Genomic DNA, 15,062 nt, shown 5'->3' with positions numbered 1-15,062 from the left:
CATCTTCTAAGGACAGCCAGTGTTCTCCTGCAGGGCACTGCTGCCAGCTCCCTTCCTCCTGTGGGGAGCCAGAAAAAAATTGATGGCACTGACAGTCACTATGAGAGGTATGTGGCTGCTGTTTGCCAGCACACGCAGGGGTGAGGCAGCTGTGCACCTGAACTTCACCTGGGGCCGTGTCAGGGTCAGAACAAAGGCCTTGAGCATCTGTGTGTGTTAGGGCTGGGCATGCTCAACCAGGTCCTGTGAGGATGCTGCTGGGAAGAGGAGGGTCTTGGGCACAAAGCCTGGTTTATTCAGTGGGGCTGAAATGTGCTGCAGCAGTATGTGAAATGCAGGAGGAAAACAAGACCATTTAAGAGGATTTAATTTCTGTTTTGTTTCTTCCCCTCCTTCTTCTATTCTGTGTTAGTTTTTAGTGTGGAAGGGGCCCCAGAAAACCGGGCAGGTAAGCCAAGCTCCTTTGTGTGCTTTATTTTACAAATCTTTTCAAGCATTCAGTAGTTCAGACACAGCAGGTCGATTCTGAACTTGTAAGAGTCGAAGGAGTTTTGCATCAGGACAGGGAGCATCCTCTCTCCCTCCCCAGTGTCTGCAGCCAGTAGGTTGATGCCCAGCCCTACCAGATACCAGGCTTTTGTTGCACATACATTTGGTCAGGCTTCAGACAATCAAAGAAGCAGGTGTTTTGGTCTTTGGTGATCTTGTAAATTGTTCAAGGTATAAACCAAATTATTCTCTAAAGTGGATTGGGTTGTGATCTGTTGCTAGCTGTGCTGTTAGCTGGTAGAAGTCTCAGGTGGGTATGTGTTAGGTGATGTGCCTGCAGACTGCATTGCCGTGCCCACTATCAGCCAGTATAGCAGCATTAGAGGGGAGATTCCCTGGAAGAAAATCAGGAAATATGGATCAGGCTTTGCAATGTGTTAATTCAGTTTTTCTCTGTACTTTTTTAGCATTAATTCCTAAAAGGCCAATTAGTGGCTGGGAGCAGGGGTAATCCTGGGGCACCTGAGGAGGAGGGACAAGTCAGACAGAGGGGCCACTGGTTTATCCCACTGTCTTCCAGTCCTGTTACAGATGGAAATGTGATTACAGGTGCAGGAGCATTCAGAGCCCATGCAGCTGTAGAAGGCAAAGCTGAGGTGTTGTCAGCTTTCCTCTGGTTCTGTTCTCTTGCAGACCCCTATGACCAGGCCGTCATTGCTGCCGACGAGGTGAAGGAGGAGGAGCCCGAACCCTTCCAGAAGATTGGGCCAAGTAAGAGTTATTATTGTTTCAAATAAAAAGTAAAGCTCAGGGGTTCACACCTGCCTTTGGCCTCAGCACCTCTAGAAAAAGCAGGAAGCACTGGATTACACAGAGAGCTTGGGGTTTGGGTGCTCACAGAAATGTTCAGGCTCAAAGGAGCATCAAACACCAACAGCCCTGGCCCTAAGAACTGCGGCTTTGTGTTGTATTCTGCTCAAGAGCTCTGCAAAGAGAAGGGGAAGGGAGTTCAGGGGAAAAGCAGTCTGGCAGGGATGAGAGAGGGCTTGAAGGTACACTGAGAGCTGGCAGGTGATTCACACTGCCTTTGTGGTGGGTCCTCAGACAGAGCAGAGGGAAACAGAACACCAGGTTTTGACAAAGCATTTCTCTGAATTTTCCATTTTGGAAACAATCGATTATGCATGCATTTCCCTTCGTCTTGCAGCTTGCTGCCAGTTCTGTACTCCCAGCACTGGCAAGAGGAGGAGGTGTCAGTGTCTGGTTACACTCCATTATTTCCAGTATCTCCAAAGCAGGAATGAGCACACTAACTCCAGAAAAGCCCCTTCTCCTGCAAGAGAGCTTCACACTCCCAAATAGAAGTTCCCTAATACTTGAACTTGACTGCTCATTTCCTGGTTTGACTGTTCCTGTTGTCCCCACATCCCAGACTTTCTGCAACCAGAGGACAGAACTGTGTCATCTGTAATACAGACTTTAACACTGGATTCTCTCCCTTGTTTTGCACACTTACTTGCTGTAATTTTGGGGTAATTGTCTGCAGTTTGTTTGGTTCTACTGGACTTTTTATGCATGGTCCATCCCTCTGTTTTGAACTGTTTCCTTTCTTGAGAAAAGGACATGTAGATTACAGGGCAGGCGAGTTCCACATGCATGAGGAATATTTGTGTTACCTGACCAGTTTCTCTGGAAAAAGAAACTGGGGGTTGTGTTAGCGGACTGCCCTCCTTCCTGACCTTTGTCCTTGTTCATTTCACAGAAACTGGAAATTACACCTGTGAGTTCTGTGGCAAGCAGTACAAGTACTACACTCCCTACCAAGAGCACGTGGCTCTGCATGCCCCCATCAGTGAGTATCTGCTGCAGGGCTGGCCTGCTGCAGACCGGCACCTCCAGGGGCTGTGGGGAGCACCAGGCTGGCAGGAGAGACTTCACTCTTGGGGATTCTTCCACTGGAGCTGTGGGATTGCAGTGGGCAGGACATAGTTCATGTGCTGACCAGGGCACTGTAAAGCTGAGCTGGGATCCCCTCTCATAGGGACACTGTTAGGTCTGGAATGTCTGAGCTCCTACCCCAGTCCGTGGAATTGTACATGTTCCTTGTGGGGCTGATGGTTTAGGCTCTTGTTTAACTGAAGTGATGCACAACATTTTTATACTCCCCTAAATAGTAACTGAACATACATGTTAGGGAAGAAGCATCTTTCTTACAAGCTTCTGCAGAATTATTTCAAGCAGCGAGTTAAAACTGGTTTCAAAATTATTTAAATGATCACAGCAGCTTGTTACTAAATCACACTCAATAAATGACTTATTTCAGGGAGCTCAGGACAAGGCAATTGTCAGCAAACTGCACAGCACTGTGGTCTGCACTCCCGTCACAGAGGGGAGGATTTAACGAGCAGTTCAGCATAATTCAGTGCAAAATTTCACTAAACGTATTGAGAGAAATTGTTGCTACCTTTGGATTTGAATACTTTAAAAGTCTGCAGAGAAGTTTTTTACAGCTCCCTGCTCCCTTCCCAGCACTGCCCGAGCTTTGCTGGGTGCCCGGTCTGTCCTGCTCCAGCTTTGGGAGGAGGGAGAGGAGGGAGGAGCCGAGCTCAGCAGCCTGCAGCTGCAGCCGGCAGGGGGCGCTTCCACCCCAAAATCACCCGGAATCGGGTGTTTAAGGGATTAAACGAGGCACCCTTGGGTTTATGGGAACATGGTTCACCAAACTGTCGATTTTTAGCTACAGGTGCCATGCAGGTTCTCTGAAGCTTGGATATGGACCACGGTAGAAGGGGGAGGGCATAAAATACACGTCCAACATCATCATCACAAAGTTAATCTTGTTATCTGCCGTCTGCTGAAGGACCTCCCCCAGTGCTTATGATTGCACACATCACAGTTATTCCTGTGGTTCCCTGGCCCCGGAAGCTCCACCTCTTCACTGAGGTCTTTTCAGCCTTCAGCAAAGTCATTGGTGACCAGCAGTGGGTCCATCTTCTGCCATAGAGGGGCCCTTGGACAGCAGGGCTCTGGGGTCTCTGCTCCCCCTGCAGAGAGCTCAGGAGCAGTGTGCTGTGAGCACTGGGGCCTTGCTCAGCTCTAGCTAATTCTTACCTTCCAAGTGCTTCCCATTTCAAGGGGATTTTTTGCCACTGATGTCTTTCCACCTTCCCAACCAGTTGTAGTAATAGCTGAGCTGCTGGTTCCAGTCCAGGGTCTGCAGTCCAGCAGAAAAGAAACCCCAGCTGTGTTTGTCTGGGAGGAGTATGCCTGCAGTGGGCCCTGCAGTCCCAGTGGCCCCTCACAGGCCCTGCCCCTCTCCTGGCAGAGGCAGCTCAGGCTCCTGCCTGATGCTGTGTGGCTCCTGGGAGCCAGTTCTGAAGGAGGAGGCATGTTCTGAGTGCTGGGTTGGAAGCCATTCTTGCACCGTAGTTTCTGCAGCAAAAGAAAAGAAGCTGCCCCTGCTGCGGGCTAGGTCAGCAGACCCTGAGCTGTGCAGATGGGTTTCCAGTCCTTTCAAGTATCTTCAACTCAAGATCAGATCAAGATAGTATTTTCCCTATAAACTTTTCTTTTTCCTTTTCTTTTTTTAACCTCTTTTTTCCTCTCCTAGTTCCCCTGACCAGTAAGATTTATGATTTACAATGACAAGCCAGTAACCCTGATGAGGATGAGGAAAGGGCATGATGAGCTCCCAAGGCAGGCTGGCCAGTACATCCTCACACCTTTCTACTGCTTAGACTCTGTTCTTCCCAAAATCCGAGGTCCTGTGAGGCAGCTGTTAACATCCGACTTCTGAAAAGCACCGCTGGCTTTTCTTGGGTGGTTGTAGTCAGAAGAAGTAAAGCTGAGATTGTGTCTTTAGCCTGGTCTCATTCTCCTGGTTATAAGGCAAATGCTGAAAATTCAGTCATAATGGGAATGGGTGAGGAAAGCCCTTCAGCATCACTAGTTCAACTTTCTGGGTCTCTGCTTGAGTGCAAGCGTCCCTTCCGGAGCCTGTGTTTCTGGTGTTCTGTCACAATGAATGAAAAGTCATTGAAAATGGATAAAACAAGGAATGATATCCTGCAGATTCAATAGCATCTTGCAGGATAATTTCTTGTCAGTACTGCTGGATAGCTGCTGTCTGGAAAACAGCTCTGCTGTGGGCTTCCCTGGAATTGTTAATGCCAAATGTCTCCTTCCAAAGTTCTCTTTTCTGAGTGAGGAGTAGGGGTTTTTTCATAAGATTAGAACTGGGATATGACTTTTTAAAAATGATATTCTTATGCTGTTTCTGTCAACATATTCACTCTTAGGAAGAAGGCTGTCAGAGGCTGTTTCCAAAAAATAAAAGTGGATTGTAGGCACATTCATTGTCCCAGTTTTAGAAACATTTCTGAATGGAGGTTCATGGGGGAGGGTTCAGAGATGTTCCTGTCCTCCTTCAGGCTCTGGCTGCTCTCTAAGATGGAGCTGACTGAGCCATGTTTGCTGGGGCTGGGCTGTTGGGATTGCTCAGAAGGTTGCAGAGAGACTGTTCAGGGCATGAAGTGACAGAGCAGGGGGAATGTCTTCACTCTGTTAGAGGGTGGGGTTAGATGGGATTCGGGGAAGAAATGTTGAGTACCCAGTTAGGAATTGGGTGGTGAGGCCCTGGCACAGGGTGCCCAGAGAAGCTGTGGCTGCCCCTGGATCCCTGGCAGTGTCCAAGGCCAGGCTGGATGGCACTTGGAGCAGCCTGGGATAGTGGAAGGCATCCCTGCCCACAGCAGGGGGATTGACAAGAGGATCTTTAAGGTCCCTTCCAACCCAAAGCAATCTGGGATTCTGTGACTCTGTAATGAGTTTGCAGTGCAGAGAAAACTGGGGTACCTGGGATGTGAACTGGCTGTAAACACACCAGGAGTGGGATTGAGCTTGGTGAGTCAGGCTCAGGAGTGTGCATTCACCTCTGCCTGGTACGTGCAGATACCCCTCAGACTCCTGGGTCACGGAAGCATGGGGAAAGAGCAGTAAAACCAGCACAGCTCTCCATGGCTCTGCTTCCAGGATGGAAATGTAAAGTGATGTCAGGGCCCTGAGAGTACTCAGAGCTCTGAAAGGCCTTGAGCAGTCCCACATGGGGCTGTGCCCACAGCCACCCTCGTGCTCTAGCCCAGCTCTCAGCCACACACCCTGCCTGAGCTGCTCTGTAGGATGTTGGTCTCAGCTCAGTTGTGGATGTGCCCATGCCTGGCTGTGGGTCCCGTGGGTTTGTACCCCAACTCACAGCTGCATTCCCACCTTGATGTCAACCCTGTCTGGGCACCCTGGACCTCGCTGAGGATTACTGGTCCTGGTTAACCTCACCAGAACTGATCCTGCTGCCGACCTGTGGATTGACTTGCCAACGTGGCCACACACCTGTCTTGTTGCCATGACCTTCCTGATGACCTGGACTGGCGATTGAAGCTGGCTGTCACCTGTGGGCCTTGCTCTCTTCTCTCAGGGTCTGTGGGATAGGCCCTGGCTCTGTGGAATGGGCCCTGCCATCCCTGTAATCATTCTTGGCTCTCCAGGGGACAGATAGACCTACACCCACCCTAACACCTGAAATGCTCAAGGAAGTTCATCAAGGCTTGCTGCTCAATTCCTTTCCATATTGGATGCACACTGTATACAATTTGTTCTTCCAAAGTGCTTAAATGCAGTGTTTCAGTAAGGCAGCTGCCATTTTGGTAGTACAGCTGGTTTCCACACAGACCCTGCCTAACCAGGAAAAAAACAGCTCCAGATTCCAGCTGGATGGTGTATCTTTGCTTCCTCCAGTTAAATGAGGGAAATCTATGAGTTCAGGTGCTTTTTCCAGTCTGATCCCACAGTGTTTTAGAAACAGGCTCCACCTGTTTGTGTGTATAAAGACACACTTTAGAAATTTGATAGGTTTGAGCACAGGGTTTTTCCTGTGGAAAGACCTGTTTGCCGTAGCCAAGGTGTCTGCTCAGATTATGCAATTTCAGGCCATTGTCAAGGAATCATTTTCCAACACATTCGATGAAGACAGTTTTTTCTCCATAGGTGATGGTACAGTTCCATCTGAACTACCAAAATGGTTCCCTACCCATCCTGGCAAGGTCTTTCCAAATAAATACCATACGCAAATTATTAACCAGAATTTTTACCTGGAAAAAGTGATGTTGCTGAGACAATCTGGTCCCTGTCGTGGTGTTGTTGCATCGTGGTAGCATGTGGATTTGTGTGCCAGATTTTCTCCTTGCTGCCCCAGCTTGCCAGTCACAGGACTTTAAAATCTTCCCAAAACCAGGAAAACCAGGAGGGACCGCTGTGATCTCTGGACTGCCTGGAGAAACACATTCTGTAGGATTGCCTTGATTGAATTGCACACAGATATGCTTTAGAGAGACATCTAATCTTGCTTTTGAGTGACAGAAAATGCAGCAATCTCATAAGGTAATTATTTTGATGAATTATTGCCTCTACTAAATTAAGACTAAAATTAGCCAGCTGTAGCTTTGAGCACTGGGTCCTATTTATAACCTTGTCTGCTCAGTGAAGGAGGGCTAAGTTACTGAGTTTCTGTGCTTTCTAGACCTGGCCTAGCCTGCTCCCTACACCTGTGGTTAAATCACAGGAGTGACTGGTGTTTCCATTGTAAGCTCTGCTGTTCTTGGCCCTTGGTTATCCTCTTGTCTCCTCTGAGTGTTCTCCAGTCTGTTCTCCACCCTCAGGCAGGGCAGGCACCAGCATTGGGTCAGGAAGGATCTGAGAGCTGGCACTGCCTTCCTGATCCCCTTGGAAATTTCTGATTGCCCCTCAAGGAGCACCGCAGCCTTTTCAGCCACAGCGTCACTCTGGGAGCTCCTTTGGAGCTGTGCTGACCAAGCACAGCAGTGACTGAGCTTTTCCTGCTGTTCCCAGCATCTCCTGCATCAAGTGTGTCCTTCAGCACAGCCTGGGCCATCGTGCAGGGCTGCAGCACAAGGCCCTGAGTTAAATGACTGCAGACCATGCACTGAGAATCACCCTCCACATCACTGCAGCTTCCGCTGCCTTCTGAGAGAGCTTGAAAAGCTCCACAGCAGCAGTTATGAGGTCAGCTGGCCACAGTGCTGTCTCCAGTCTTGCTGCAGATTTTGAGGCAGGAGGTTTTTGTGGCCATTCAGCAGCTCAGGATTTTCATTTTTAGAAACGTCTTGGCCTTTTCATCAGCCTGAGGCCGTGAGTTCCACAGTGAAGGTGACTTTTCCAGAGTAGAGCAGAGGAGCTGTGTGATGCTCTCTACCTGTGTTGCTCAGCCTTCAGAGGGCATTTGGCATCTGATGAACTACAGGCTGGACATTTTTTTCCCAAAGAGCTGTTAGCTTCCTCCAGACTGCTAGAACTGATATTCCTTTGTCTGTCTTGCATTGCTGCTCAAAACTCTCTCTCTGCCTATGCCAGATGGAGCAGCCTTCTCTGTGGGGTCTCAGTTTGAAGACATACTGTTTGTTTCATTTGGGAGGAAGAAGAATAAATTTTGGAGGTCATGACAGCATTGAGACTTTGGTCCTCAGGTCCCAGAGCAGTATCTGGGCTGCAGAGGATGTGCAGTGATGTTATCTCTCTGGCACTGAAGGGTTGCTGATGGCTGTTTCTCATGGCATTGATGGGGAATAAAACAGCCGTTGGTAGGAATGGCCCTCATGGGAAGCAGATGATCCGCAGGCTGGAAATTTTCATATCTGACTACATTTTTGCTGGCAGTTTGGCAGCAGCTGAAGGAGGATTATCCATGGAGATTGAAAGGAAGTACAGAGAGCAAAACAAGCCTCCTGCCTATTTATTTGGCTGGAGACCAAGCAGAGAAGTATCCTGGCTAAACTGTGAGAAAACCAGTGCATAATCTCCTGCAGAACTACACTGATGTGAGGAAATGTCAGCTTGGGGCTGTGTGTCAGAGCCAGTGAATCAAAACCCCTGGAACTGCAACCCCCTGTGAATGTACACACTCCCAGTCCCCAGTGCTGCTGATGAAGGTGAGAGCCAGTTGCAGTCAAGGTCTGTAAAGTCTCCTGGGATTCTGGAAATGAGCATCCTGTCCCAGCCTGGGGGACTTCTCCCGTTTCAGAGTCAGGCTGTGGTGCTGCCGTGGCGTTCCCCTGAGAGCTGCTCAGTGTGGATGAGCATTTCTCACTCACACTGTGTAGGATGTGCAGGTGCTGCTCTTGTCCCTCTACCTTTAGGCATCCCACAGTATCGCTGTAGAAATCACTGGTCGGGAGCTGGGGCTGTGGGTTAGTTGAACCTCCTTTGTTGGTGATTTTTCATGACAGGTGGTTGGAGTGGGACTGGGGCTTCAGGACCCATATCCAAATTTCCATAGAAGAGGCCTCTTAGGAATGAAGGGAGTTCTTAGACAGTTTCTCCATTTTTGTAATGGTATTTAATCCATGTGGCCCAGATGAAGGGCTGTCCTGAAGGTGTTTCAGATGACTTTTGGCATTGAAAATTCCTGGTGATCCTCACTGTGTGCTGCAGAGACCAAAATATAGATGCATTCTAAGTGCATATCCCAGTAACACTCAGAATTTCTCCACATGTCATCAGTCTGGAGTCGGGACCAAAAGCCTTTACTCACTCTGCCTCCTAATTCCATTCCACTCCCAACAGTGCCCTTTCCTTTGTATTTGGTCAAAGAGACAATGAATGTAGCTGGAGATCACTAGGATTTATTCAAGGGTCCAGAAACAAAGATGTAAACTTCTCCCTACTCAGAGCTCTGAGTAGTTTAGAAACCTGCTCCCAAAATTCAGTCCATAGACATGGAGGCGAGAGCTGAAGGTGCCCCCAGCCAGGCCATGGAAATCACACAGTGCTCCTGGATGGATGGGGTGATTCCTGCTGGAGGAGGAATGGGTTGGTCACGTGGCAGTGAGAGGTATGGAAGGGAACTAATGAGTTTCACCAGTGTCCCCTCGGGTGAGGGGGGAGCCCAGCTCTGTTCCGGGGGCTCGGTGGATCAGCAGCTCCAGCAGGCCCCACTCTGGGAGCTCCCTGGCTGTGCAGACACTAGTTCTGAGTGTTCATATCCAGAGTTCTCTCGATCTCCACTCTTCGTGGCAGTGAAGACACAGACGAGCCAGTCCAGCAAAAAATCTCCGGCGTCCATAAACCGCTGTTCCACCCTCCTGCACCGCAGCACCTCCGGGGTCCCGCCCGCATCCCAATCCCACATGTTCCGCACGCCAAATTCCGGATCCACAGGAAGCAAGGCCATCACAGGTACCAATTGCTTTTCAGCTTTCTCAACTGCTTAGTGTCCAGTCCTGCCCTGGATTTTGGCCCTTCTGGCCTCAGTCTGCTGCATCCATGACTGTCCCAGAAGAGCTGCTCCCAGAAGCAGCTGAGGGGATTAGATCCTTTATAATCTCTTCTTCGTGACAAGTTGTTTTTGTTAAACATCATGGTAACCACAAGGTACAGAAGACCCTGTTTCAAATCCCGGTGTCACAAACTGAGAAGAGTTTCCTGACAAGGATTGGTGTAATGGCTTGTCAGGAATGGGGATTTTTGCTTGGTTTTCAGCACTGTTTGGCATTTAGTGTTCGTTTCCCTCGAGGTGATGTTTTAAGGGCTAGGCCTGTGCCTTTGGAAGCCAAATGGAGTACAGGTGTTTTTACTGTGCTCCATTCCCCACAGGAACCTCCAAGAGATAAACAGAAAAATCAGTATTACAGAACCGTTACTGAGGTTAAGATTGATCCCGTCGTTGTCTCAGTTTCCTCCTTCCAAACAAGAGCAAACCAAAAAAAAAAAAAAGTAAAAATAAAAAAAAAAAATTAAAAACACACACACAAAAAAAGCCTACTGCAAAATAACAGTTAATAAAGTTAATAAATAGGATGTGAAACAGTGTGCCATGTCCAGTCCACTGGGAAGCACTCTCTTTAGTCTGTGGGGTTGATGGACAGAGATTCCTTCTGGGTGCAAAAGAAGGGCTGGTCAATCAGATGGTGTTCAAACACCCCTAGAATGTCTGGCATGGACAGATGCTGAATATGAGAGGTGGCTGTACTGGATGCTGAACAAGGATGGGTGTTGTTGGATAACACTTACCCACAGCTGCCAAGAACTTGGTCCATACCAGTCATTTTACTTGGCATTCGAAAGGTTCCAAATACAAGGAGAGAGAACAGAGTGAGCTACCCTCTCAGTGTGGGAAGGGCACAGTAAGACCAAGCAGGTGCATTAAACCAGATTTTTCTTACTGCCAGACCTGGGGAAGGTTTTGTGGGAAGCTAAGGGATGAAGGCAAAACCACCATACAAATTTTTTACAAAGGTCTTTGGAGACCTCCATCTCACTTCCTCTTGTGACATAAGCCAGGACTTGAACCTTGGTCTCTTGGAAGGGTTGGGTTGACCCAAACTGTTTTGTCACCATCTGATTTTCTGTTATATAATGCCTCTTGTTTCTATTATTTATCAGTCAAGTGGCATAGATAGATAATGTCTCCAGTTCCTTTTCAGCCCTGTTTGATGTGTTTCTGTTTCAGTTGATTTGGTTACCGAGTTAGCTCATCATCCTGAATTTTAGGAGTCAGGAGTGTAGTTGATTGAGAGTTTGAGAAGCCTGCTCAGGACTTGGAAGGGTCCACTGAGGACTGACTGGGCCAAAATCCACGGGCTGGTCTCTTCTTGCAGTTCAGGTCTCTGATAGTCCCAAAGCCCACGTGTGTGACCCACATTGCAGCCCTGGGAGCCTGCAGGGACCTGGGGCCTCTGCCAAGTCCTGACAGCAGTTGTGACCACTCCAGTGGTCTGCAGGAATAAAATCACGGTCTGGCACCAGTTTTCAGCAGTCCCCATCACTCCTGAATGAAAGACTTGTGTCCTCAGCCCTGCCCAGACTGCAGGCTGAGCCCAGCAGAGCCAGGCCAGGCTGTGTCCACATGAACCCCTCTGGTGACACTGGGCTCCAGAATGAGAGTGCAGGGCAAGGGCCTGTCCAGCACAGGCCACGCACATTGCTTTGGCCAGTTCATTTTTTCTGGATCTCTGGTTTATCCTTTGAGCCACTACAGTAAATCCATTTGCCTGGATATTGCAAACCCAGTGTAGTGAGACAGGGCCTCAGGTGCTGAGGGACACCAGCTTGAGCAGGGTGGGAGGCCCTGAGCTATGCTGTGCAGTGAAGCTTCAGGGCTCTGTGGCCACTGCCAGGGGCAAGAAGCACCTGAGTCCACAGGAGGAGCCCTCCCAGTACAGTCACTGGGAACTGCCCTTGCTGTGGCTGGAGTGTGCAGAGCAGTGCCCTGCCAGGAGCAGGGCTGGCCTGCCTGGCCCCGGGGGCTCTGGGAACAAGGGCACTGTTGGGAAGCACAGAGCCAGAGGATCTTCCACAGCTTTTCCAGACACAGTGGGCAGGCCCTGAGACAACCCTTCAGGCCTCTGCTTCAACATTTCCAGGAGGGTATGTATGAAAGGAATGCAGGTAACTGGGAAGCACAACGAAAGCTGGCACAGTGCTTCTGTAGGTGACGCTTTGGTGTGGTGCTGAGGCCCTGAGTTCAGTCTCAGACTGGTCACCTGTGCTCACAGGCTTTAAGGGCTGCTTGTTACCTTAAGGAAGAGTAAGATAAGGGTTGGGTTTTTTTGCAGGGGAGGAAGCCATGACCTTTCTGGTTCAGTCAGGACTGGTGTTCATGGGCTCCCTAAGAGCCAATCCAGGCCACCTCAGCCAGAAGGCATTCAAGAAAAATACCCACCTGTTACCCCTTCACTGAATCTGGCCCATTTGCCTCCAAAATGAGGTATTTGACCTTTCTGCTGTATTCAGGGTCTGTGATTATGTGGCACAGGAGCAAGTCTTGCCTCCTGTCTGCCTGGTTCTGCATCCACTGTTGACCAGTCACCATTCCTGCTTTGTTCTCCACCCAGCAGAAAGTGCTTTCAGCAGAAGAGTGGAAGGCAAAGTGCAAAACAACTTTGAAGAAACAAACAGCAATTCCCAGAACTCCAGTGGTAAGTGTGGTCACCTCTTCCTGCCGCTTCCATGTTCCTCTCCAGGAATCCAACTGTGCTCAGTGAATGTTGATGTATCATGGAGTACCTTGTTTAAGCTCACAGGCAGCCAGCCCTCCTGGGGTAGTCCCTTATTCTCCCTCCTCCCCAGGTTCCTGGCACTCCAGCCCTGTCAAACAGGGGATGTGGAAATCCTGCTGCCAAGGACCAGGTAGTTGAGCATAGACTTTTCAGAGGGAAGCCAAGATGTGGAGAAAGGATGGATGGAGATCAGGCAGTACTTGTGCTGTGTCTGTGTATCAGTGCAGTCCTGGTGGAGCAAAGACATTTGCAGGCAGCAAAGTTTGAGGACTGTGGATAGAACAGCAGTTTGCAGGTTACAGTGATGCTGAGTGTGACTGTTTATTTAAATGTCACTGTAACCAATGTCCAGCTGTTTGTGCAGTCACTGCATGGAGGTCACAGTGAATCAGATGTGTGTATGAGACCAAAATATATGTGCTAGAAGGAATGAAAATCCCCTCCACTTTCGCAGTTTCCTTGCAGCGTTAAGTCCAGGCGGTAGTAACTGAACATAACCAGTGGCCTAGACAATTTTGTTCAGGTCCACCACCTGTAGAGTTTTTTTGTGCAAGGTTTTTATCCTGCCTGTGTATTGCCCAGCCTTCCAGTGGGCCTCTACCATTCTTCATGCTCCCTAATTGGAGCAAAAGTGACAGACCAGACGAAACGTAATTTTGGCATCTTGCTGCAGAGATAAATAACATGCCAGCAGAAAAGCCTGGCCTCTCTCCATTCCCCACTGAAGAGAAGCAGAATATGTGGTGTTGGCAATGCCTCTGGCTGGAATGGGCAGGTTAGGGGTGGGATATCTCCCTGGGGCAGGTTACACAGTGTCTGTTGGGGGTTATATCTGCCTCAGAAGCAAGTAAGGAACCATGTTGAAGGAACCAGAAGCTTTCTGGAACCATGTCGAAAAGCAGTGATGTGGTGTTGGAAAACCCACGTGTGGTAGCAGAGTGGGTGATGGGGAATGGGGAAAAAAAGTTGTTTGTTGCTAAAATATTGTGTGTTGTTTTTTGGGGAACAATCCTGTACTAATCCATCATTCGCCACAATTGCAGCTGGTCATTCGGGGACGGAAAAACCTAAAGAAAAGAGGTGTAAGCAGAACCCTTCAGGTGAGCTTGTCTCTGTTTCAGGCCCTTAGTCCTGTTCCTGCTGGACAGTCAGGAGTCCTTGGGGCTGCCCGGGCCCTGGTCAGTGAGCCCAGCCTGGCTGTCAGACATGACTCAAAGCAGTGTAGTCACTGACTACCAGAGTTCCCAGCCTGGCGGTAGCCCTGGACGTGGCCCTGGCCTGTCAGCAGCTCTTGTCTTCTATGGGTACTGTCAGTGTTTTGAAAAGTTTCGAAGCCTTTAAGTGCTGGTCTGTAAATGCTAATATACCACTTGGGGCCCTGACTCCTCTGGGGCCCTTGGAAAGCAGCAGCCTGAGATTGTACCTATTTTACTTCTGTCAAACCCTGTACAGCCAATAAAGGAAGGGCAGAAATATCTTCCTTCCTATCAGACAGCTCATTCCTGAAGCCAAGAAAGCTGCATTGTAAACCTGCTGGCTGCTCTTGTCAAGTTTTGCAGGAGGGGAGATGAACCTGTAGTATGAACCTGTCCAGGATGCACTGACAAGAAACACACGCAAAGAGTGGCTGTACTGAACAGTCCAAGACTTCAGTTCTTTCTGAACTATTAAATACTGACCCACTGTTGCTGTGACACATCTCCCAGACTCTCCCTGCCATCTCCTTGTACCAGCTCACATCACACTCATCCTCCTCCATCTGTTTCTTTCTGGACTGCAACATTTAAATCACATGAGTGAAAGTTCACAGCAAAAACGAAAACAAAGTCAGAAATTCTTACAAGCTGAGTAGCAAGTTTCATGTGATTTGCTCATCTTGTTTCCCTGTAAGGAATGTTTCTGTCTGTACCACATGTAGTGTCAGTTTATTTTAGTGGCTCAGTCGGGGGCCTGGCAGGCTGCAGAGGAGTTGCAAGGTACTCACCTAAACCTTTGATTAAGCCAGGAAACCTGAGGAACTCAAGTGAACTGCCCAGAGCTGGTTTGAGGGGAGTTGGGCTCTGGTTAGAAGCAGTTCCTTTCTGCATTAAGCAGCTGACATGCTCCTCAAAGCCAGGCTGGTGCATGGGGATGTATAAACTTCTTCCCTTTTCCCATCCTTTATCTATCCTGCATCCTCTTTTCTTCCCCAGCCCTGTTTTCCCCCTTTGGCTCCATTTTTGTGCTGCTTCCTACATGTCCCATTCAGTGCTCTTTTCCAGCCTTTGCACCAAGCCATTTCTCCTTTAATTCCTTCCAGTTCTCAGGAGTCCCAATGGCCTCATTGACAGCAGCCTGGGTGAGATCACCAGTCACTGTGAGCATCACTGCTGGTCAGAGAGGCCCTGGAGAGCTCTGTGTGCTCAGGTGTCCAGGCAGAGCTCTCTGTAGCTGCCTTTTGGAAGAGCTGACATGTCCTGCCTCCCTGTTTTCCTTCTTTCCATGGCTGTGTCTCCGGGGGTGGGACAA

At 49.1% G+C, this 15,062-nt stretch overlaps 1 protein-coding gene across 1 annotated transcript in view; it reads left to right on the top strand.

The window, feature by feature from the left end:
• The window catches only part of ZNF618 (zinc finger protein 618), a 148,523-nt gene that overhangs the window by 108,910 nt on the left and 24,551 nt on the right, over positions 1-15,062 (top strand). Inside the window, exons 9-13 of the mRNA XM_066201539.1 lie at positions 1,183-1,260; positions 2,252-2,341; positions 9,544-9,732; positions 12,390-12,473; positions 13,598-13,654. Of these exons, the coding sequence (XP_066057636.1) occupies positions 1,183-1,260; positions 2,252-2,341; positions 9,544-9,732; positions 12,390-12,473; positions 13,598-13,654 (498 nt within the window). The remainder of the gene's footprint in view (positions 1-1,182; positions 1,261-2,251; positions 2,342-9,543; positions 9,733-12,389; positions 12,474-13,597; positions 13,655-15,062) is intronic.

The sequence above is a fragment of the Chamaea fasciata genome, unplaced genomic scaffold (genome assembly GCF_029207755.1).
Source record: "Chamaea fasciata isolate MVZ Bird 193981 ecotype frontalis unplaced genomic scaffold, bChaFas1.0.hap1 SCAF_20, whole genome shotgun sequence".
NCBI classification, from domain to species: Eukaryota; Metazoa; Chordata; class Aves; order Passeriformes; family Sylviidae; genus Chamaea; species Chamaea fasciata.
This window is presented reverse-complemented; position numbering and strand designations above follow the sequence as displayed.